At 28.4% G+C, this 24393-nt stretch overlaps 2 protein-coding genes across 2 annotated transcripts; one reads left to right on the forward strand and one right to left on the reverse strand.

Annotated features, from left to right (window-relative positions):
* Window positions 1–1104: 1104 nt before the first annotated feature.
* nudC (nuclear distribution C, dynein complex regulator) lies at window positions 1105–17824 on the reverse strand. Its single transcript, XM_067265417.1, has 10 exons — window positions 17613–17824; window positions 17423–17500; window positions 10192–10395; window positions 4497–4556; window positions 4280–4393; window positions 4142–4210; window positions 2066–2191; window positions 1896–1979; window positions 1703–1821; window positions 1105–1458 (listed from the first exon to the last, which is right to left on the reverse strand). The coding sequence occupies exons 1-10, from the start codon at window positions 17688–17690 to the stop codon at window positions 1407–1409; spliced, it is 984 nt and encodes a 327-aa protein (XP_067121518.1). The 5' UTR covers window positions 17691–17824; the 3' UTR covers window positions 1105–1406.
* A 53-nt stretch (window positions 17825–17877) lies between these two features.
* LOC136970921 (uncharacterized) lies at window positions 17878–22404 on the forward strand. The gene is made up of 3 exons (XM_067265423.1): window positions 17878–17951; window positions 21603–22172; window positions 22245–22404. Exons 2-3 carry the CDS (start codon window positions 21616–21618, stop codon window positions 22402–22404), a joined length of 717 nt encoding a protein of 238 aa, XP_067121524.1. The 5' UTR covers window positions 17878–17951; window positions 21603–21615.
* Window positions 22405–24393: the final 1989 nt, after the last annotated feature.

The raw sequence follows: 24393 nt of genomic DNA on the forward strand, positions 1-24393 counted from the left end.
TCTTGAAATATTAATGTTTTGTAAAAAAATATTTATATTAGCATCCATCATCTAAATTAATATGAAAATAAATAATACTCATTTTTTTACTTAATAACAAAATTAAAAACAAACTTATATTTTTTTTATTCAAGGTAAATGAACCAATAATTGTAATTTTTGTAAAATATATTTATAAAATGACATTGTGTAAGATCTAAAAGCAATTGGATCATATTTTATAAACTCATTTTGAAAAAAAAAAAACCAATGTTGTGTTAGTGATTAGAAACTTAAGTTTTAATACCTTAATAGTTTATATTTATTAAAACAATCTTCAAACATGCAATTATATACAAATTTAATTGTATACAATTTTGTTTTGAAAGTTATCTAGAAAATCTCTGATTTCCAAGTTTCTAATTCCAATAAGTTTTTATTTACATATAACAATAGTTCTACTTCTCATCTAGCAATGAGGAGATACTGGACATTAAATATTGTAAATGCTTTACTATCTAAACCTGAAAGTGAATAATTTTCTTTGCTTTTTAAACATTTTAAACTTCTGCTATGTGAAACAAGAGTTGGAAAATATTAACATATTTATGTCATAAAGATTTTATTTTATATGTAGCAATGAGATTATATGGCATTAGTATTTGTATTATTTAAGCATATATACCCCCATTTTTACTAGCCAATTTTTTCCACATAAAAATTGCAAAAATTCATCTTTATGAAAATTGATGAAATAAATTTTTGAAACTCATTTTTAATGACTTATTTGATTCTATTCTCCAAACTATAATTACTATAAATATCATTATTTAAGCATATTTATTCCGAAGTATATAGAAAAATATATGTAAACAACTTTTGTCCTCAATACTTAACTATTTGGATCCTTATTTATAAACAAAACATTCTCTATTATATAAAGTAAAATGAAATACCCTAGTATAAGCTTTGTGGTAATGTGCTAATATGCTTGGTTTTTTTCTTAAAACTCTTTCCATTACAAAATATTTCAAATTCAGATAAATTTAAAAAAATTAAATTTAATATGTAAAAATAAACATCAATAATTACTATCAAATATCCAATAACTAATAACTACAAAAATTTAAGATTTAATTTTTAAATATTTATTTGTTTCAAACTTGTAATAAAAACTTAAAAAATTAAGAAATGAAGAACTTGTAATATTTTATTACATCTGTATTTTGATCATAAACAGCAAATGCCATATAATATAAATTCAGATGTGCTCAACAAGTTCATACAGTGATTGAAAACAAAAAATCAAGTTGATAATGTATTGATAAACACATGAATATTTACAGCAGAATACTATATATGATTAATATTTGTCTCAAACATCAATTACTTTCTGTTCATAGCTGATATCTAAGTGTTTATCAATTTTAAGAAAATTTGCATTTTGAAAAATCCATTTCAGGATGTTGTTCCATAAATCTAAAAAGAATAAAAATTAAAATGTTAATGATATTCATACTAATATAAATTTTGAAATCAATGCAAATTGTTATAATCTAGATTAATTTTAAATATAGTATTTTATTACAAATTTAGTAATAATAGTTTGTTGATAATGGCACATATTTTGGCCCCAGTACTCTTATGTTAATATAAAATTGAATTAAACAATCAAAAATGTCCGAAAGATAAAGAAATTCATATAAATTTAAGAACAATTTACTTTTTAATAATATCCTGTTTTTTCTCCTCATCTGATGTAGGTAAACCTAGTTCTCTCTGACGTTGATCATACATCATCTTTTCCACCATACCTCTTGTTTCACTATCTAAATCTGATAACTAAGATCATCGTATTAAAATTATATTTATTCTTCAATCAAGAGAATAAATTTTTAAAATTTATGCTTGTTTACCTTTGATGGTTCAGGATTAACTTTTCTAGTATTTATTTCAGGATCTGTAGTTACTAGTCTACTCCACCATTCCATTTTATTTACCTTAAAGATAAAATACAGTATATATTTATTCAGAATATAAATTAAAACATATTATTATTATTATTCTAATAATAATTAATTCTTACCTTTTCAATAGAAATTGCTATAACTTTGCTATCTTCCATTACCCAACAACATTCTTCTATTTTGATGTCATTATACAATTCACCATCTATAATAGGAGGATGGCCTTTCAAACCAACTTTTAAATGCTAAAAATAATTAAAAATAAAGTTATTGTTAACTTTACTATCTTACTATGGGCATTAGCAAGTCTTTTCGTATTAAAATAAACAAGATATTTAAATTTAATATTTAATAAATAATAGCATATTTCTTAAAATTCAATTGGCACATTTGAATAATCTGAAAATTTTTATAATTGATTAACTTAATTGCATTAAAATCACATTGATTTAATTTTCAATTTTAAGCATGTTAATCAACAAGTACTTCACAAATATAGAACAATAAATAAAATTGACACCAACAATCAGCATACATCAGATTCTTATGAACATTCTATTAGTTCAAACATTTTTTCCCATATTTGATGACATTTCTTTATCAAGAAGTGTAATTTGATAATTATTTACTACAATTAAACTATTTTTATTTATTGTGATATCACTAAAAACTAGTTCTATACTTAAATATTTTAATTCTCTTAAAACAGTTACAATTTGTGTGTGTGCGCACACACGTCATTTAAGATATAGGGTACGTTCGTAAAGTCGAACAAATTAAACAAGAATGACGTCATCGTTATTCTTATTTCGTTAGACTTTTCGAATGATTCATTTATAACTAAATGGCTGTTTCTAAAATCAAAGATAGAAATGAATATTGCTAGTGCAGCCTTAACTGAAATATTTTTCTTAGATTGCTTCGGGTGAAACAGTTATTTCAATCATTTCACCTTTTAATTCACAATCTAAACACTCGAGTAGATTTAGAAACATCAATATCGTCGGGTGCCATTTTCTTAATGAAGTAAACTAACTCTTTCCTTCATGAGCTTCATTAGAGTTTCGTTCGAAACATCACCACCACAGAGCATGCGCACTGAGCGAAACTACTACTTTTCAAATGATTCGTTACTAACGTGTTTAACTTGTTTGACTTTACGAACGTACCCATATATGCACAAACAATTTAAGATATATTTTTCTCCCTGTTGTAATATACTGAGTGATGTATTTCACAATTCTCTGATTATCTTCTTCAGATATTTTTTTGAACATTGAACAGGAACAAAAAATACAAATGCTTGCTTCCTTTAGTTAGTGATTACATATATTAAATATTTACTTCCTTCAGTGTCAACAAATTTTGTCATTTTTCTTTTGATCCTCTATTAATGTAATTGATTTTGTTTTATTTATGCATCTTTGTATAGACTTGTTCCATCACATTTTACAGAAATATTCACAAAAATTAAAAAATTTCTCTCAACCAATGAAGAAAGTAATTCTTAGTAGAGTAAGCTGTAACAAAGCAACTTAGAGTGATATAGTTCAAGAGGCAATAATTATACTTCAAAGAAACATTGAAAATATATGGGAAATAAGAGTAATATTATTTTAAAAATACTTTCAAAATATTCATACATCACTAGGTTTTGTCAGAAGTAATAGAGTAAATTAATGATTTTTTTCCCAGTATCTGGGAAAAAAATCATTAATTAAATGATAATGACATCACTCAGCCAGCTGCATATCATTAGTTAGATCACGTGTTCTTAATAATTAAATTGTTTTATTAATTTATTGTTTTCAAAATTAAAATAACCAAATATGTAGTTAAATATGTATTGGGGTTTTTGGTGCAGATTGTCTGTATTGTCTGTAGATAATAAAATCACAGATTTATTTGCTAAAGTAAACTCATTGTTACATGAAAAATTTCTGGACTTTCATAACTTTTTCTATAAAATATGACAGAACAGGTTTGGAGAAAAATACAATGGCATTGCAAATCCAAACACAAGCATGTCTACAAAGGCCTTAAACAGATACAACTGAGTCACAAACAAAATCTTTTATTTATAAGAGTGATAACTCTTATAAATAAAAGATTGTTAAATGTGATTTGATAATCTAAATTTTACTTTTATGTTAAAATTTGAATTATTGCATAATATAATACAAATAAAAACTAACCCTTTTTGCAATATCAACTACACAGTCTCTTGCTTTTACTTTTATTCCAGCTGGTAAGAAAACTTTTAACTGTAAAAATCCAAAATTTTAGTATTATCATTTTTTCAATTTTTAAAATTCATTTAAAATATAACTTACCTCTATGTCAGAAAGTGTTTGTGTCCACCTATAATTTTCCAAATCACAACCATTACCGCTATTTGGTTTAATCTTTCCTTTGTCTTTTTCATCTTCTTCCTCATCACTCTCATTCTTGAATTTAAAAAAGCATACACATTATTTCATTTAAATATATTAATCAAATCTTTTTAAACTGTTACCTGTAATCATTAGATCCATTTAGAAATGAAAGTACCTTTTCTCCATCATTCTCTGATTTTCTTTCAGGTTCACCATTTTCTTTACATTCTTTTTTCTAAAAATATAAAAAACATCTTAATAAATATTTTGTAGATATAATAAAAATGATAATTATCAATAAAAATTGTAAACAATACTATATTTAAAAAATTTTGTCTACAGTTTTAAAAATTTAAATGCAGCAACTTTAAAAAATTAATAATCTTATTTTTATTAAATAACATTCTCTATTTATAAGTTATAGGGTTGAATTCATTGAAAAATTCAGCAGGCAAGTTAAATGAATAGAATTTTATAAATTTAGGAAATAAAGACAAGAAAAACAATCCCTTTGTTAAAGTGTCTATATTAATACAGAAGAGTAATAAAACAATAATTGAACAGTTTAATAAATTAAGGCAAGATATTAACTCTATTCAAGTTATATTAAAAATATTTTAAAACCAATATGCAAAATATGAATGATAGAATTAAGACTAGTAAAGAGTAAAAGCATTTACAATTGAAATATGAAATTGTCATTTAAATTTAACCAACAAATAAATTTAAAAAATAATTTAATAATGAGAAATTATTCCTTTAAAAGGAACAACAGAATTGATGTACCAATTTAGGATAAATTAATTCATCAGAATTACACTTAATGCAGATCCGGGAATATAATATAATAGACATTTATGAAATTAATAACAAAACAAAAATGTTTAAAATTAAAAACTTAATTCAATAAAATAATCCAAGACAAATAACCAGATTTTTTTTTAAAATTGTATTTTATAATATTCTTAGCTTTTCTCTTCTGTATGTAATTCTTGCAAGTTTTCTTTAAATTGAAAATTTATTGTAAGATGGTAAGAGAGTAAATGTTATACTAATGTTTCATTCCATACTTTTACTTTCTAGCTGTTACAGAATATATCAAAGGGACAGTATGGCCATTGTTCAAATTTTAACTCCCAGTTTTTTGACACTCTGAAGTCCAAAAACAAAAATTCTGTGTGTTCTGCCATCTGTTTTGCATTACATCTCAGAACTGGATGAACTAAAGATTTTGAAAAGCAACAATTATTTTTATATATGGGGCAATGATGATATTAAATTTTGGTATTTAAGGTCAAGATGGCAGGGAAATAGAGGAGATTGTATACTATATTTCAAGCAGAATCAAACTAATGTAAGTTTTACTCATTATTAACTTCTACAATTTGTTTCTAAACTCACTCCTACCCAGTGGTGATATTCGAAATAGTTAACAAAGGGTTCGCTAGCAGAAAATTTTTCCCTGACAATCACCGACAAATGAAATGGAAGTTTTGAATAGAAATAAATACAATACCTTTTCTTGCAACCGTATATCTAACAATCAGTGGCGTACTTGGAATGTAACGAGCCATGGGTGAAGGGAAGGTAACGATAGTATTTTAGGGCTGTCGACTTTTTTTTTTTAGGCAGGGGTAATCTTTACCGCGAAATGGCGCTTCTGGAAATACACACGTGTCATCATCTCTCGAGACACATTATACTTTTTCTTTCGCTGTCCATAGCCCCGACACGTGTTCGACAGCCATCTTGTATTATCTCGCGCGCGTGGCATTCTGGGATCTCTCTTATCACTGGATCTACTTTCAAGAACTCTCTTGAATCGATCGCGATTAAACCTCGATTGAAACGGTCGAGAGAGATCGCACCAAGACATACTCCCTGACCTTGCTCACAATCTAGATTGAAATGCTCGGTACGAACGGGTATAAGGCTCTAGTTTAGTAGTATTACAGAGTATAATACGCATATTTTAATATATTTTTTTAAAACAAAACCCACTGAGAAATGTTCCGTGTGTTTAACAAGGTTCAGGAAACCGAAAATTTTAACAACGGGTTTGGGCGAACCCGTTCGGAAAACTGAAAATTTTAACAACGGGTTCGGCCGAACCTGTGCGAACCCGCCGAATATCACCACTGCTCCTACCCCAAAATAAGCCTTTTGCCTATTTATAATAATTAATAATAGAAAAATTAATATTTTAAAAACAAAATCTCATAACTGATGGTGCAACACACAACTTTTACTTGTAAATTATACTATATTAATTATTTCACACTTCTTTTAGTGCAGAAATGTAAACTTTTTTTTTTTACATATTTTGAGACATTGAGTTTGAAACTGCTGTCAGAAAAATTCCATTTGATCAAATTTTGTAAATATTGAAAGTTTGTAGCACTGCAATGTCATTGTATTGTATAATTTGTTCAAAAAATATCATTTGGACATATTTTTTTCTTTTATATTACAAATTAAAAATGACAAGAAGAATATGCAAGACTGGGATTATATGATGAATAATTTGAGTACAATACAATACAATAATACACAAATCGATCCAAAGTCAAATAAAAACAAATTTAATACTAAACACTTATAATTTTTTATTGTTATACTACTTAAATCAATACTGAAATATCTGAATAAATATTTGTAGGATGACTATTTTAGATAATAAAATTAATTATAAATTTAAAATATAGGTATCCCTTGCTTAATGTGGAATACATATGGAATTGATTGCAGCAATCCCTTTATATATGCGGCATAAGTTTAAATTTACGACTTTACCAGCTGTCTTTACTTAACAGTACGATATTTTGATTAATGCGATTTTGATATGCACGGTAGGATTGAGGGATTAAATAATCACATTAATCAAGGGATATCTGTACAGGGGTCATGCAGCATAGCATCAAAATTTCCACTTGGCAATAAAAATATAATACTGGCAATAACAACTGCCGATCAATCCCTAGCCCACTTATTTTGACATTTAGTGTGAAATTGAATCACAAAGCACACTTCAGGAAAACAGCAGAATATCTTGCTCTCATGCACCACATATCTAGCAATTTCATGATTTCATTTGGAAAAATCAGGCAGAAAAGTAGGAAGTGACATTGTGAACTTAAGAGTTTTGTGCAATGCCACACAGCATTTCCAGATTGGAAATTTTTTATTGACTGACAGAAATTTTGGAAATTATTTGGGGTGACTTTTTTCACTTTGATCTTTTTTCAGTACACAAACAAAAATTTTGACATGACAGAATATGTGAAATACCATTTAAACATTACTGATTAAAAAATAATTCCTATTGCTAACAATGACCGGATTGTTCAGGTTTCCAACTGAAACAAAACTTGGTAAGCATGTAGCCTTAAACACAGACAACTTGTCCAAATAATAAGACCCACTTCTCAAGCTTTTCCAAGAATTGGGCCTTTGAAAATTGAATGTTTAACTTACAAAGATTTGGAAGTTTCATTTTTCTGAGTGGCAATAACAGAGTGGATAAGATGCTAGACATTGGACCTAGCCAATGTAGGTTTGAACTTTTGGAATTTTAGTTTAGTTTTTTTATGTATAACATAATTATTTTATCACATCATTAGTATTATTGTTACTATTAATATTCCTCACATTTAAAGCTTATAAAACACAAGATTAAAATTGTGACATCCTTTCTTGTTTAGCAAAAACAAGTCTAAAGATATAAAAGTTTTACTTAATGATGTAAAACAATTAATTCTTCACATTATTTTTCACTTGTGAGGACATACTATGTCCTCACAAGTGAATAAGCTTCAGACATTAATGCATGTGGATGAAAAAGATAAGTAGGCCTAATATGAAAATAGGGTAGCATAGTCATAGCATTTTATTTTATTTTTTTAATTATTCATATTATGGACAATTTCTTCATGCAATCATGTTTGTTACCACTTCAAATATCACAATACCACCATATCTGAAAATAAATATAAAGAAATAAAAATTTTATTTAATGACAAAAAGTTAAATCTACAGTGACTTGTTTTTGCTAAACAGGAAATGATGTCACAATTTTAATCTCTTGTTTTATAAGCTTTAAACACAAGGAATAATAATACTAATGCAATAAAATAATTATGTTAAGCATAAAAAAACTGAATGAAAATTCTAAAGGTTCAAACATACATGATCTAGGTCCAGTCTTAGCATCTTGTCCAATACTCGGCTATTGTCACTTAGAGACATGAAACTTTCAGAGACTTATAAGCTAAACACCCAATTTCAGAGGCCCAGTTTTTAGAAATGTTGAAAAGTGGGTCCTCTTATTTAGACAAGGAGCTGTTTGTGTTTAAGGCTACATGATTACCAAGTTTCGTTTGAATTGAAGATCCAAACATCTGGCCCTCTCCTTGTAAGAAAGCTTTTGTTTCCAGATGCCAAACTGATAATGCTACCAGCACTTGCATTAATTAGTAAGTAAAGCTGGTGGTGATAAATAATTTGAAGTGGTGAGAAAAAGTTAAAATTGGTGAATGGTTGGTGATATTTTTAAATTTCCAGAGCGACACCTGCCTGTATAAGTAATATTTATTATATACACAGCTGTAAATTGAGTTACAACTAAGTTCAATTCTGTGACCCATCATGTTCAAATAATGATAATAAAGAAAATATAGTTCCCAAAGATGCACATAATTTATACACTAATTGCTCATGTATAGTACTTATATAGTAATCTAAAACTGACTCATTTTTATGCTTATTGAACACTGTGTTAATAATTTAATTAAAGATTCATGGAAACAACTTGCAGGGAGTCAGCAAAGTTCAAAGAAAAAAAAGAAACATACCGAGTTAGTATTGCAACCTGTGTCTGTAATTGATTTAATTTTTAAATAAATACAACACCTTAATTTGTTGCTGAAAAGAATATCTATTTGAATACAAACATTTGTATTCAAATAGATATTCTTCTCAGCAACAAATTAAGGTGTTGTATTTATTTGTGTTTATTTGCTGAGAGCTGTTAAAGATTTAATTTTTATTGTTAAGTTCTAGCTTTGTGGTTATTAATTCATTTACCTTATTGTAAAGTCCTCAGACAAGGGTGGCAAACTGTGGCACGTAAGGAGAAATCATCTGGTACATAATGTATCAAACAATTTTGATTTATCATCTGTCTTTTGCAATCAACCTTTTGGTTTATCACCAGATCATCCTTTTTTTAATTAGCTTTTTTACATTTATTCTAATTAAAGCATATTTGTTTAATCTTTTTAAAGATCATTATTTGAAGTCTAAAACCTTGCACACGCAAACATCTTTAGAGATGTTTGTGTGTGCCAAGTATAAAGCTAAAGTCTAAAGCTAAGTATGCTAATTATTAGGCACACAGGCTCAAAAAGGTTTGCCACCCCTGCCCTAGAATGAGCACTTCTGCAGAACATAATTCTGTTTTTGCTTTTTTAGCACTAATGGCCCAAACTTGAGTTGTAAATAAATATGTTTAAGTTAACAAGTTATTGTTATATATAGATATTTTTTATAGCTCATTGCAGTATTACATTTAAAAATAATTGTTATATCAATTATTTCTATCAAAACTGGAAACAAAACAGAAACAAGCCATTAGCAAGAATGATCAATTGTTAGACTTAAAAACCATTTTTTTAATATTCTAGTTTTAGCTGACATAATTACAGATTGTTGCAAATCAGTCTAATTTTATATTGGAATTATTAACTTAATCTTTATTTTTCTTTTATAAATTTCCTCCAACCTTAGTTTATCATAAATTTGAAAAATTTCTGTACAAAATATAATGTAATCTTTAATGGATATAACTAAACACTTTTGAAATAATACAATACCTCATTCAATTCTTTCTGCAACTTTTCAGCTTCTTCATCAGTTAATTCCTTTACTCTTGGTTCATTATCTAATTTTGCTTCTTCTTGAGCTTTACGTGCTTGTCTTTCTTTGCGTCTTCTTTCCTCTGCTTCTCTTTCTTGTTCTTTCTTTGCTTTTTCACTTAATGCTTTAGCTTCATATTTTTTAAATTTTTCTAATAGCAACTGTTCAAATTAAATTTCAAAACTGACTAAATTAAAAACAAAATACTAATTGAAAATTTTAAAAATGAATAATGTTCATATATAATTTATTCAATCACCACCAATATTTATAAAGGAAAAATATATACATATTAGAATTTTAATGAAATGTTCTCATAATTAATAAACCAACACAAATTGCATTAATTAAAATTTATTTTTATTTAATTAATTTTCTATTATTGATTTCATTTTAAGTTCCATCTCTTGATTTCTCACTCTCTCTTTTTCTTTCCTTCAAACAAAGAATATTTGTAACTAGAAACAAAACAGAAACCTTTAGATTAAGCAACAAACAAGGTTTAACAATTACCTGTATATTCTAAGATCATATTTAGTGTTTTGTCAACTTTTAAATTTGCATCACATATTAAAATGTAAAAATTTTTGATATTGTTTATAGTAATCTTTTTGAAATATTTAAATTTACTAATTCATTTATCACACTTCAACACTTTTCAGTCTACAGACAAGGTTTGTTCATGAAGCCAATTTTCTGTTAATTGTTTCATGTTAACAAAAGTTAAAAAAAAATTAAAATTTTACAGACAAAATTATAAATTCAAAAACAAATTAATGCCTAAATTTAAGAAATTAATAGTTTGTGTAACCTTTTCAGTGACAAATAACATCATACATGCAATCCAGCATTGAATCAATTAATTTAATCAACAACTCATCTGAAATTTCATTCTAACATTTTTGACTAACTTATTTTAGGTCTGCAACTGTTGAAAATTGTCTCTCGTCCTTGTAAACAGACTTAACAAGAAGCCCCTACAGATTCTCCATCTGGAGGGTGTGCAGGCCATGACAAAACTTCATTATTATTTCTAGAAAACCACTGTTTCATCATTTTTGAATTGTGGTAGGATGTTATCCTGCTGAAAGATGAAATGTTCACATCCAAGAATGTGACCATGCTTAATAAGTTGAACTTCCAACAGAATGCAATAGAATTTATAGATCAAACATCCAGAAACAAAGACAATATCAGTCTTTCCTTGAGCTGAAATGCAGCCCAAGCCATCACAGAGTCACCACCCATTTGTCAACTCATTTGCACATTGCCTTCAGTTCTTAAGTCATGCCAATAGTTGAGATGAACAGTAAGTCCAGCAGCATCTTTGCTTTTGATTGCTGTAAACTTAGATTGAGTTGCAAGTAAACATAACCATCTTTATCATGAGATGATAAACAATCTTTTCTTCCATGACACTTTTTTGTGGCACCCACCAATTTCATGTTTTATAACATTAGCTCAGCATATTGAGGATGGCTAATTGCAGTAGCAATTTCCTTCTAGATTGCTCCAGTCATGAAGTCTAAATTTGTCTAATTTCAAATTCTATGAGTTGGTATGCATGTGGCATGTTTCTTGTTCTCTCAATAATTATTACAAATATTTATCACTTCATATCTATATTTAAATGTTTGATATTACTTCATTCGCATACTTTCTCCTATGACTGTACATGAAATTTACATGGAACTTATAATTTTGTTTCTAAAATTTTGATTTTTTTAAAATATATATTTTTTCAAATAATTTGTGAGTATAAAACTATTTAACATTGAAATGATTGATATAATTGATTATTTTCGCTTATTACCATTTCATTTAAACAATTTATTCATTTACATTCTAAAATCATTACCTGAACTACATTTTTGTCTAGAAATGTATAATCATTGCAAAATATTGATTACTTCTGCTGCATGGTATTACATCAGTTAACTCTCATCTTTCCCTAATATTGAGGTAGAAAGTAAATTTTCTTTTATATTATACATTTATATCTTTAAAGAATTTATAAATATATAATAAAAATCAAGTAGCTCTATAATACACTTCTTGTCTAGTCTTGGATTCAATTTATGAGCTCTATGTCGACTTTTCTTTTCTGCCAGACTTATTACGCCATCATTCAGAAACAAGACAAACTTCAGAACAATGATTCTCAACCATTGTACTGCGGCACTTTAGTGTGCTGCCACTGCAAATACCCATACATAAGTGATGTCAGACAAGTGGTTCAATTAGTTCTATCTACCAAGGGTGCATTTGGAAATTGTAACTGGTGTTACTGGTAACTGCTGGTAGTTACCATGGCATTTAGAAAATGTGACCTAAATGACCAACTGCATTTAAAAATCACTATTATGACATCACTGGTTGTCCTGTGGTACTTACTGAAGTAACCGTGTGTGCCACCAAATTTTTAAATTATTAAAAGTAAACCGCAACAAAAAAAAAAAAATTGAGAATCACTGCTTTAGAAAATCACATTTTAATTTCCAAGAGAATGCATTTTGGACTTCGAGTTCCTCATCAACTCTTTATGATGTAAATAGTTATGAGAAGTACAGAAATGGCAATGATTCATAAATACGGATAACAATGCGAATAAAATGTGATTTTCTAAAGCTTGTCCTGTTTCTGAATGATGGTGTAATAAGTCTAGTGGAAAAGAAACGCCAACATAGAGCTAATAAATTGAAAAATCAAGTAATTCTTCTGTTTTCATAATAAATTCATCTTATATAAAAGCATTTGATTTCTGATATTCCCTCGACAGTTTGCTAATCTGAATTTTTCCAACATTCAGCTTATATACCAAAATGTGCTAATTTTAACTATAATAAATTATTACTATTCTCAAGTAATATGAATTACAAGAAACATTAAATCATGTGCTAACAGAAAATGGTCAGCTTTTGCACCTTCTGATATAATTATAGTCATATACAGTAGAACCTATATCTCAAACATATTTATCTTGAAAACCTTTGAATCTCAAAATTTATTTCTTGCCTTTCATTTTCAGCCTAACTTCAATATATTTTCCATGTTTATCTCAAATAATTCTCTCCCAAATCTCCATATCAAATTATGGACTGAAGTATCAATTACAATTTCAAAACCAAGTGACTACATTTTAATAGCCTAAATTGCAGTTGAGAAACATCTCTTGCAATACAGTACACATTTGCAATTAATGCTGCTTTTCTCTGATTGGCTACAAGTTTGGCTTGTGACTTGTTGGTCTAAGAAAGTAAGGCATCAGAACTATTGACAAACCATCTATGTTAAGGCATGTCAAAAATGTTTTATTTATATCTATTGTACTGATAAAATACTGTATCTCCAATCAAACCTATTAACTTATTATTGTGTAGGAACTTCTATATCTTGAAACCTATCTTAAATTTTTTCTCATTTCCATGGAATTCAAGATAGACAGGTTCAACTGTATATTCTTTCTATTGCAACTTATCACCAGCTACTATCCTTTATGTTTTCTCCATAATGTTCATCTATAATGATATATTGCAAGTGCATCCTAGTTCATTAAATCTTCACATGAAGTGCACATCTTGTTAGTCTTGCTTTTTTCAGTATTTTAAAGATTTTTTATTTAATTTGTTGATTTGTATTCAATCTTTACAACAACAACAATAATAGCATGTAAAGTTTAAGTTGCATTTTTAGTTTATATATGCCATTTTCATATCTTTTTCAAAACAAAAAATTTTTCACTCTGTTATGAAGTAAGTCATTTTGTTCTACCACTCAAAAACTGGGTATACTTAGGTTTTTAGTGACTTTTGTTACTTTGTTCTATTGAAATTTACATTTAAGTATAGGCAGGATATCTAAATTCTATATCTAAATATATGAAATGAATTTATTTTTTAGTTCTTACATGAAATTAAAGTAACAGTATTTCAACTTCATTAAAAAAAAGTATATTATAAATTTGCATTATATTAAACAAATTAAGAAAATCCCTAAACCGCTACTTTTGAATTGAAGCAGGCTTAAATTTTAAAATAATGAATATAAAATAAACAAAACAAATATTTTCTAACACAGTTATTAACATGTGTTTTTGTAGTGATGCAATTTTTAGATAATATGAAAGTGAACTTATTCCATATTAATGATAACAGATGTAAATGGCTTAAATAAGAGTTCATTTCTAAAACTGATTTAAAAAATAAAATTAAAATTGTAAGGAAATAAATGAAGTTGTATTGTTGACATTGGCTTCAGCAGTTGAATACACAATACATTAGAATTTGGTTATCATTTTAACCAGGGAAATCAATAGTAATTCCAATAAGCTTTTCTTTAGAATACTCAAAGATACAAATTTAGTAATAATAGACTGGATTATAGACTAATAGCAATAATGTTTAAAATTAATCAAATTATCACAACAGATATACTTTCAATACTATCTGACAAGCAATATGGATAAAAATTGAAGTATAGCTTTATTAGTAAAATTAAATACACTTATAACTACAATTACAAATGAAAATGAAGTTACCACAAATTTCAGAGGATAGTCTACAAATACTGAAAAAGATAGTGTCTTATAGTTTCTTGATTATTCTCCAAATCTCAATATTCTGAGTCTGTTGATATATGTGTTTTTAAACATACTAAATTTATGTAATATTTCTACATTTTTATTCAGAGCTATTTCTTATAAAAGTATCAAGCTTGTGCTGTTAACATAGATTAGCAGTTACGGTTGAATTTCAAATACATATATCGCCATGGTGGCACTATGGCCGCGCTTCTGACTGTTCGTGCGCTCAACTGACCTCCCGGAGGGGAGCCGCCAGCAAGCCCCCATGTGCTAAACGTCACTAGTTATTGAACAGAAGAAGAAAAAGGAAACGTCTACTAAAAATATAGTTAATCTAATATAACCTAACCTAACAGAAGTGCCACCATGACAGTATATGTAAGTGAAATTTAACTGCAGTTACATTATAATGTTTATTACAAAGAAAAAAAACTTGTTTATTCTGTTATGAAATAATAGTACAAAGATGTGATTCTATATTAGTAAAAAACACCAAGCAAGAAATATCAACAAATTAAATTGTAGAATTTCATTGTCAAAAGTTTGTATTCCAGAACATTGAAATGAATAAATGTTGATTCCTTTTTCAACAGACTATTTTCAATTTAATTTTTAAACACTGACAAATTATTTTATCCATCTAGTCAGCTGATATTATAAAGATTATAATTTCACGAAAAAATTTATTTCTTTTATAGTGCAATTTATGTGTCATCTGGTGTAATGTGTTCTTTTTTTGTCTCATATATTTTTTATATTTTCTAATTTATGTAAAAGTCTCTTAAGTTTCATATTTTTAATGATTAAAGATACTCTATTTTTTGCTTGTCCCCTTAATATTGTTCTCAAATTTTAAGCAAAATAATTTTAAAACTTATTAATATTAAATGTTTGTTGAATGCACAATTTCAAATGAAAAATTAAGCTGTCAATGCATTATATGTCCTACTAAATACAAAATAAGAATATATATTAATTGCTGTTGTCATTTGTGATAGCCATATTATTATTATTACAAAATTACCTATCTATCTATCTATCTCCTTCTCAGCACTGTTTAAATCAATTAATAAATAAACACACCTGATTTATATTCGCTGAGCTTATTGTTTTATTCCAAACGTTTTCAGCCTACTATAATAGGCCATCTTCAGGCTTTACATTTTTTGTTCGAAATGGTAACATTCGAATTTATTTGAATTTGCATTTTAAGTTAACGGATTGTTAACTTAAAATGCAATGCAAATGCAAATAAAACAATAAGCTCAGCGAATATAAATCAGGTGTGTTTATTTATTAATTGATTATTACAAAATTCTATTTCTTTTTGATAAGTAATGAAGTTTGCATAAAAACAAAGTCAATCTGTTAAAAATACATTGTAATCTAATGTATAGCAGCAGAACAATTGTAAGTTAAATGCTACATTGAAGAAAACTGTCACTCAACTGAGTAAATTGATATTACCTTGGATTAAAACTTTTTAATCTCATATATCTGTTCACTATACTGCATAAACTTGAATTTGTACAAAACTTCCTTTAGGAATTTGTTCAATCAGTACTATCTTATAATTTTAATTCTACTGTAAATATTTTACATCTTCAGTAGTAGAAGAATAAATAGTGAAGTTTCACTTTCTCATTATATTGATACTTCTTTTGCTATTTTTATCAAAATAAGTCAAAAAGGATAGTTTAAATGTAAGCCTTAACTTTTTAAAAGTCACTAATATGCTTAAAACAATTTAACATCTTTTGCTGTGTATATTTTGTTTCACTATGTACTGTACAATGTTATAGTTATTTTGTAGTCTTGCTGTTACTTACATTTTGTTAGTTAGTCATTTGTAGTGTTTTATCGTCATAAATCATATTTACAACCATATATTATCTTTATAGCATTTATTATGTTTTAACTTTGTTAACTGGCACCAGCTGAAATGGCCCCTGCACTAAGAAATACCAAACAAATGGTTAATGTTACCTATGGTAGCGAACATGGCGGCTTGTCTCTGAAACAGTGGGGGCGCACATTCTAACCTAACCTATTCTAATAAATTACCATAATTATTGCCAACCAAATTATTAGAATAGGGGTAATTTATTAGAATAGGTTAGGTTAGGTTAGAACGTGCGTCCCCACTGTTTCAGAGACAAGCCGCCATGTTTGCTACCATAGGTAACATTAACCAGCAAGAATAAATGCAATCAAATTACATTCTCAAAAGAGAGATCAAGATTTCTAAGCAAAAAGTCTTTTTGAGGTAAGACAACACTATCATCATAGTTCAATTAATTTTAACATTTATTACATTTATCTGATAAATTTTCAGATTGTAAAATGAAGATCATTGATTTACTTTAAAAATAGGCAAAATTTCATATTTAAAGAGATGAAATGAAATTAATGTTCCTAATATTGGAAGAAAATCGTTGGTAAATATATTTCTGAAAGAGTAATATGAATATATCGAGAAAAACTGTAGTAAATACCAGTTTATTTATTTAGTAATTGTGTAAAAACTTCATAAATTCAAACAAAAGCATTGACATCATTTATACACGTGACTTCTGGTAGTACTTCATAATACATTATAGAATTACCTTTTTAGCTGCACCATCCCCTCCACCTGTATAGAAATCGGTTTTTCTTAGCAAAAAGCTAAAAAACGTATCCAGAAGCTGTAAATATGAAAGAAAAGAAGAATTTCAAAACTTCTGAATCATTCAAAATGAACTTTTTCTATTATCAACTTAAGCCTAATACAACAAGTTAAATTGTGACGTATATTACCTCCTGTACTCCACCCTCGTGTTGCTGAGCCATAGCAAGCAACATCCCATCAAACTTTTCCACATCTTCGTTTGTCATGATAAAAATAAGAGACTAGATAACACAAAAAAAAGTCCACAAAAAACTTTATTCGAATCGCTTAACACACTAGAAACCTATCGAAAACGAGTCTGTCCTGTTCGATACTCTCGACTCACTATCCAACTGGTTCTAGAGTGTAGTCATATTGACGTAAACTTTAAGTAGTTAGGTTCAATTAGAGGCCGTTGCTATGCCGACAAGTAAACATTACGTATTCGTAAAGCAAAATAATTGAAACGTAAATTTTACTGTATTAAAGTAAGAAATTCGAATTATTAAAAATCTTTATTTATATATTATTAAGTTACATTTTTTTAAATTTATATTTTATCTTTGAGTTTGTTTTATTTAAAATAACTTATTTATTTATTTATTACTGTATTTAAAAATTTTAAACTAAAATCGTATTTTAAAAAATTTATTAGATTTTTATGTTAAAAATTATTGAAGTTTTTATTTATTTTAATGATTAAATTAAACAACAGATGGCAGCAGAGTACGAAATATTCTATTTTAAATTGACCGTTCTGAATGCATAAAGATTAATTAAATTATTTTGAAAATAACAATTTAAGGATAATATTTATTACTTTATTTCAAAATTTAGGAAAATTTGAATTAATAATTTTTAATTTGATATATTAAATATTAATCTCTATCTCTACTATTACGTTTTAACACATCACCAATTGTTATTGGTCATTTCAAAAAACGTTAACTGTACGTAAATAAATAACGGAATAAACCTTAATTAACAACGTTTCAAATTAAACATTACGTAATTGATTGATCGATCGATCGATCGATTAACAGGAGCATCAGCACAGTACTGTACAGTACATGACCACCATAGTTATGATCGTTACGGGCATTATTGATCCGCAATGTATGATTACGCATTATATGTATAGTACATATCGAAAGTTGAAATAATGTTTCCAATAAAGAATGGATTAAACTGAAAAAAAATGATTTAAAAACTAAAGAATTAATTCCTTTTACATTATAAAATTGTATTTCATTAAGAAAACATTATTCTAAAAGTGCTTAAACTGATTTATTAATTAAAGAAGTCAGAAATCTTATGACTTTTTATATCAACAATTCGTTTCTTATTGTCTGTTTTTAAAGATAACACTTGATTTAACAAAGATGATTCTTTTTCTTGAGAAAAAGAAAATGTTTATTGATTAATTTTAACGCTTCGTAATATGGATAATTATTATTATTTCTTCTTCCACTTCTGTTTCATTGTCTTTATTCACTACTTCAGGACAATATTATTCTTATAAATTATCTCCTCAATCCGATAAACAATCTTCTGTTGCAACTGTTTCTTCAAATTCTAACATTTATGCTTGTGATCCTTGGTAGTCTGTTGGCAACTGCTGCAACCCGGTTTGACGGGACTAAATCTATTGTCAAAAACTGAGATCTATTAAACTAATGATCTTGTTTATTCCGTTGTGAAAGGTCTGAGGCCTTTGACAGTAGAGTAAACAAGCTGATTAACTTAATGGGTTTATACTGTAATTCAGTGATTTTCAATCTTTTTCTAATGCTGGCTGTCTACTTAGCGCAATTTTGAGGTAACTCTATCGCCTATTCTAACCCTACTCATAAGCGATAAAATCGCCTTGGCGTCAGAGTACTGGGAAAACAGTATACAGTCAAACCTTGATTTACGAACTTAATTCGTTCCTAAAAGTTGTTCGGAAACCGATTTGTTCTCAAACCGAAACAGATTTTCTCATAAGAAACAATGTAGATTGATTAATCCGTTTCCGACCCCCAAAACAAAGCCTTTTTTTTCACCTTTTCAATTGTATTTCATGCATAAAATGCCTATAAAGGCAATATAATACATATAATATTAATTATTTCTTCCTCTTTGTCTTGTTTTACATTTCTGTATATATACTGTCTGCTTAGACCTTGTTTATTAATAGGACTTATTATACTGGTGTAGTTTGATTAGCAAAGAGAGGAGGTCTTAGTCAAAACTCAAAACAAAATATCTTTATTTTCACCAGGTTCTTTTCTAATCAGAAACTAAACCAGTATAATAAGTCCTATTAATAAACAAGGGCCAAGTAGACAGTATATACACGGAAATAGTACTTTATCCACACTTTCGAAATATTGTGTTTCGATTGATTTGATATCAATTTTAATTTAATTTAATTTTTAGTTTTAGTTTAATTAACTGGCTATCTAGTATTAATAAATATTAATATAATATAATATATATAATATTATATTAATATTTAATAAATGTTTGTTATTTAATTTAACTTAAACATATTTAAACACGAATTCTTGAATGCCATTTATATTACGTGAATGTCAATTAATGCGGTTTTTATTAATTTGATTTAAATTCAATCTGGCGCGTACCGATAAACGGAAATAATATCTTTTCCGCATGCGCACTGAAATGTAATTTAAATAACAACGTCATCGACAATTCGTTATGTGACGCAATGCACCACTAACTTCTGAATCGGTAGTCCTGTCGTTGATTGGTGGGTCGTCAACTTTCTTTAACATGGGGAGTATAGAAAGTTGACCATCGGTGGCCGGCTCTGCCGAGTAGCTTGTTCGGAAATCGAGTTATCATACGGCAACCGGAGTAAATGTGCCGTTCAAAATTTTGCTCGTAAACAGGGGCGTTCATAATCCGAGGTTTGACTGTATTTTCGCGTGGCGATTCTGTCGTAGGCAATCGGCATGCAGCACCCGTTTGTTTGTTTGTTAAGTTACGGCAACGCAACAATTGAGCGATCTGCTTTCCGGGAGATCTTTTTAAGGGTAACTGGCCCCTATACAGGTGTTACAGACGTGGAGAAAACCCAGAAAACTACGTCCTGGCGAGGCCGGAATCCATGACCGAACTCCCAGTGTTCAGGGAACGGAAGGAACCGCTTGGCCACTGATGGGCCTGCAGCACCCGTAATTGCAAATATATGCGATATTATATTTCCACCCATCGCCTTAAGCACTATATACAGCATGGTGCGGAAATTTCGAAAAAGTGCAAATAAAAAAAAAAATAATAATAAATAGCAAATATTAGATGGTCCGTTACTGCTGTTGAAAATCTGTTGGAAGATATTAAATGCCACCATATTCTTTACCACAAAAAAAAAAAAAAAAACTCTAATTATAAAAACGAGAATATAAAAATAAACGTATGGAACTCAAATGGCTTTTAATAATGGCAGGTCAGATAAGATATTAATATTAAAAGTTAAAAAAAATTAAATACAAAATTAAATTGAAAGATATAAAACTTCATTTTAAGTTGAAAGGTTTGCCGCCATTTTAAAAAGTTTCCATAATTCATTGCAAATCGCTTTTCATTTCGCGCAAAATGTGTAGGCACGTAGGGTGTCGATTGTGTCGTTCATCAGACGACGGCGACGCGATCGTCTTAAGTGGAGAGCCAGCATAATAGTGACACTCCGACTTGATAATTTTTCTTGAGGCAGCTGGCACCTCCTACTTCATTAATGTAGAGCTATTGTGTTTTTCGTACTTTTAGTAATACACATAAGTATTATGGTGCCGCAAAGCACTATATTTTGCAGCTTTTATGAAGCGTCTTTGTGGCGCCGCGTCTGTAAACTACTGCTGAAAATATGCACATCTCTCTGTGGTCTTCGCGGACTGTTTCCGTCAGTTTCTAGGTAATTGTCAGATAAAAGAAGGAGCTATTATTACACGTGTTACACTACTGTTCCAGAATTTGGAGTAGAAAGGTGTCAGATTAAGTAAAACTATATTATTAAATAAAAGTTATAATAGTTAAAATTTATGGTTTTCGAAATAAAATACTGTACTATTTCTTACTTTTTAAAAGCCTTTTCTGATTATATTTTAAATATATTCTACTTCTAATTTTTTCAGATATCTATTTATTATGAGTCTAAATAAGAAAAACGTTTTTCCTAATTTTAATGATACGGAACGTTCAACAAAAGGAATTTTTCTATCATCCATAGATAAAAACAATCGATTCTGCTTAGATGATTGCATGATGATTAAAAATATGCAACAAAAGGAAGATGTAGGGAAAAACGTAGAAATAAAATTAAAAAGAACGTCTTTGGAGGATTTATCACGATGGTTTCTACATCCTTATCATGCTTCCTTTCTCTATCCAGATGAAGCGATGACAAATATAGAAAATGATGTCAAAAGTAAGAGAAACGATCGAATTTGTTATTGCGGATTTAAAAAATCGCTCGTTTTAACAGATTATGATGCAGAAATAATGAAAAAATCCTTACATAACCAGAAATATTTTTCAATGAAACCCGAATTCCATCCAAATTCTCCAAATACATTTTTACTTTCTGCCTTTGAACACAGGATATCTTTGATTAAGTTACAGCAATTGAAAGAAGAAGAGAAAGAGATTCTTCACTTGAGACGATTATTAGAATTGGATAGGATTCGTCCTCCAGTACCTTATTGGTAAATATGTTTTTCTGACTATACAAATTAATAATTTCTAATAAAATAAAAACTTATTTGAAAATTTTAAAGGTATGAGAAAAAGGATAGGCATTTCCATGACGAAGTTCATCGCTTAAACTTCATTATGAAATATCCTGAAGTATGGAATCATTATCTTAGAATAAGAAATGAATCCGAATGTATGGTAACATCTAGTGAGAATAAGAAAAATAATATAAAGGAATTATAAATACAGTAGAGCGTCGATAAGTGGAACGTCGGTAAGTGGAATGGCCGGAAAGTGGAACGATTTTCAGTCGGACTGTGTCGTGCTGAATCGAATGTTTTTGATACTAAATTTACTTCTAAAGTATAATTTTCATGTTTTTTATATTCTTTAATATATTTATTTTGTTTGTACAAAATGCAGAAATAATTTTTAACGATACGATAGCCTCGATGATTATTATAAAAATTTTCGTTAGGCTTAAAATCGACGAAAATTCAACACGAAGCGACACGCAACGGAGAAAAATTTGAACATCGGACAGGTTAATGTATTTTTTCGTACAAAGTCGGAAACTGGAACAAATCATTAACTGGAAGGACCCCAGTCTCCAATTGGTTCCACTTATCGACGCTCTACTGTATTAATTTTATAAATGAATGAGCACTACAATAGTATTTCGAATAGGGTAAATAATAAGCATAGTGTACACTTCAATTTGGAATTTTAAGTAATTTATACGCCTATTAAGATATTTCTAAATATATAATATTTATAGGTTAATAACTTTTACTGTGTTTCAATTGGGCCTTTTGGGAGGCTACGGCCTTGCAGCATAAAAGCTACACGCCAACATCAAGCATAGAGGGTACTGTAGCCAAATGTACGCCGTTCAGAGGGATCCTATCTTTCTCTATTGTCTATCTCCTCTCCCCTTTCCCTTACCCTTTTTTCTGCCGGCTAAACACTTCGTGTACGGCCGATGTCTTTCTTGTATGTATGTGTTTCAATTGTTTTATGGATTTATAGAAATTCACATAATTATAATTTTAAAAAATAAGCCAGGACGATGTGATACAACAACAACAACAAAAAAAAAAAAAAAATATATATATATATATATATTTCTCTTTGCACAATACATACATAATGTGTCTTTACACTACACGTCCTTTCGTATGCAGTTGAGGGATAAGACAATTCCTCGGCGGAGTCGACCTTTCATTTGAGGCTTCTCGTTCGCCTTCAAATGTAAAATAGTCCCAAACTTCTCTCTAGCGATGGCAGCACAATTAAAAAAATAATTTACAATTTTTAAAAATAAGCCAGGATGATGTGATACAGCCGTGGAATTGTCTTATCCCCAACTGCGTGAGAAAGGACGTATAGTGTAAAGACACATTATGTATGTATTGTCTGCAAAGAGAAACATATTTTGTCTTTATTGCATCACATAATTATAGTTTATTTGGATCCTTATAAAAGTGTCATGCAATGATAAATTACAAAATTAATTTCATTAGAAAGTTTTACTCTAAAGTTTATTGTTAGTGATTTTTAAACTCAACTGAAACAATGAACAAATCATAAATTATGGAAATGAGACTTTCATTAATGCTACAGGGTAGCGGTTTTTAAGCTTTATGAGTAGTAGGATCCCTTTCGTATGATGTGAATTTTAACTATTTATACAGTTCTTACACAGCAGGGATTTGATTAAATTTATTTCGCTTATATGAACGAGAAATGCTAGTAGTTGAGCGCAATGGTATTATATGGTATTTTTATTGTATTTTTCGCAATGAAGTTAAATAAAATATAAAATTATTTAATTTGAAACAATCACTTGTGGATCCCTGATTATTAACTCTCGGACCCTCAGGGGTCCGTGGACCACAGTTTAAGAATTGTTGCTGTAGACTGTTTAGAGAACATTGGCTATTAACATGAAATAAAATGCACTTGACAAAACATCTAATTCTCATAACTTTTTTCCTTTTTTACTATTTACTAGATCTTTGAGATTTTTACACCAATAAAGTCCATTTATGTGTAAAAACAAATTGGTTTTCTCAATTTATATTCGAGAAAAGGCGTAAGTATAGGCGTAGTTTATAACATTTAAATGAAAAATACTGCATAAAATTAAAATCCCGAAAATCTTATTTGAATCATTATAGGATGATAATTTATGAACAAAATCGGACAAATGACTTATAAAATTCTGTTTTT

The sequence above is a fragment of the Centruroides vittatus genome, unplaced genomic scaffold, assembly GCF_030686945.1.
Source record: "Centruroides vittatus isolate TY-2023 unplaced genomic scaffold, ASM3068694v2 contig_1050, whole genome shotgun sequence".
Classification (NCBI taxonomy): Eukaryota; Metazoa; Arthropoda; class Arachnida; order Scorpiones; family Buthidae; genus Centruroides; species Centruroides vittatus.

Excerpts from the sequence above, each read along its gene's own strand:
- nudC (XM_067265417.1), bottom strand. The coding sequence starts at position 17,690 with ATGACAAACGAAGATGTGGAAAAGTTTGATGGGATGTTGCTTGCTATG. Across the intron at positions 1,980-2,065 it reads TAGCAATTTCTATTGAAAAG|GTAAATAAAATGGAATGGTG; the intron begins GTAAGAATTAAT and ends TTTATCTTTAAG. Across the intron at positions 1,459-1,702 it reads AAACAGGATATTATTAAAAA|ATTTATGGAACAACATCCTG; the intron begins GTAAATTGTTCT and ends TATTCTTTTTAG.
- LOC136970921 (XM_067265423.1), top strand. The coding sequence starts at position 21,616 with ATGAGTCTAAATAAGAAAAACGTTTTTCCTAATTTTAATGATACGGAA. Across the intron at positions 22,173-22,244 it reads CGTCCTCCAGTACCTTATTG|GTATGAGAAAAAGGATAGGC; the intron begins GTAAATATGTTT and ends AAAATTTTAAAG.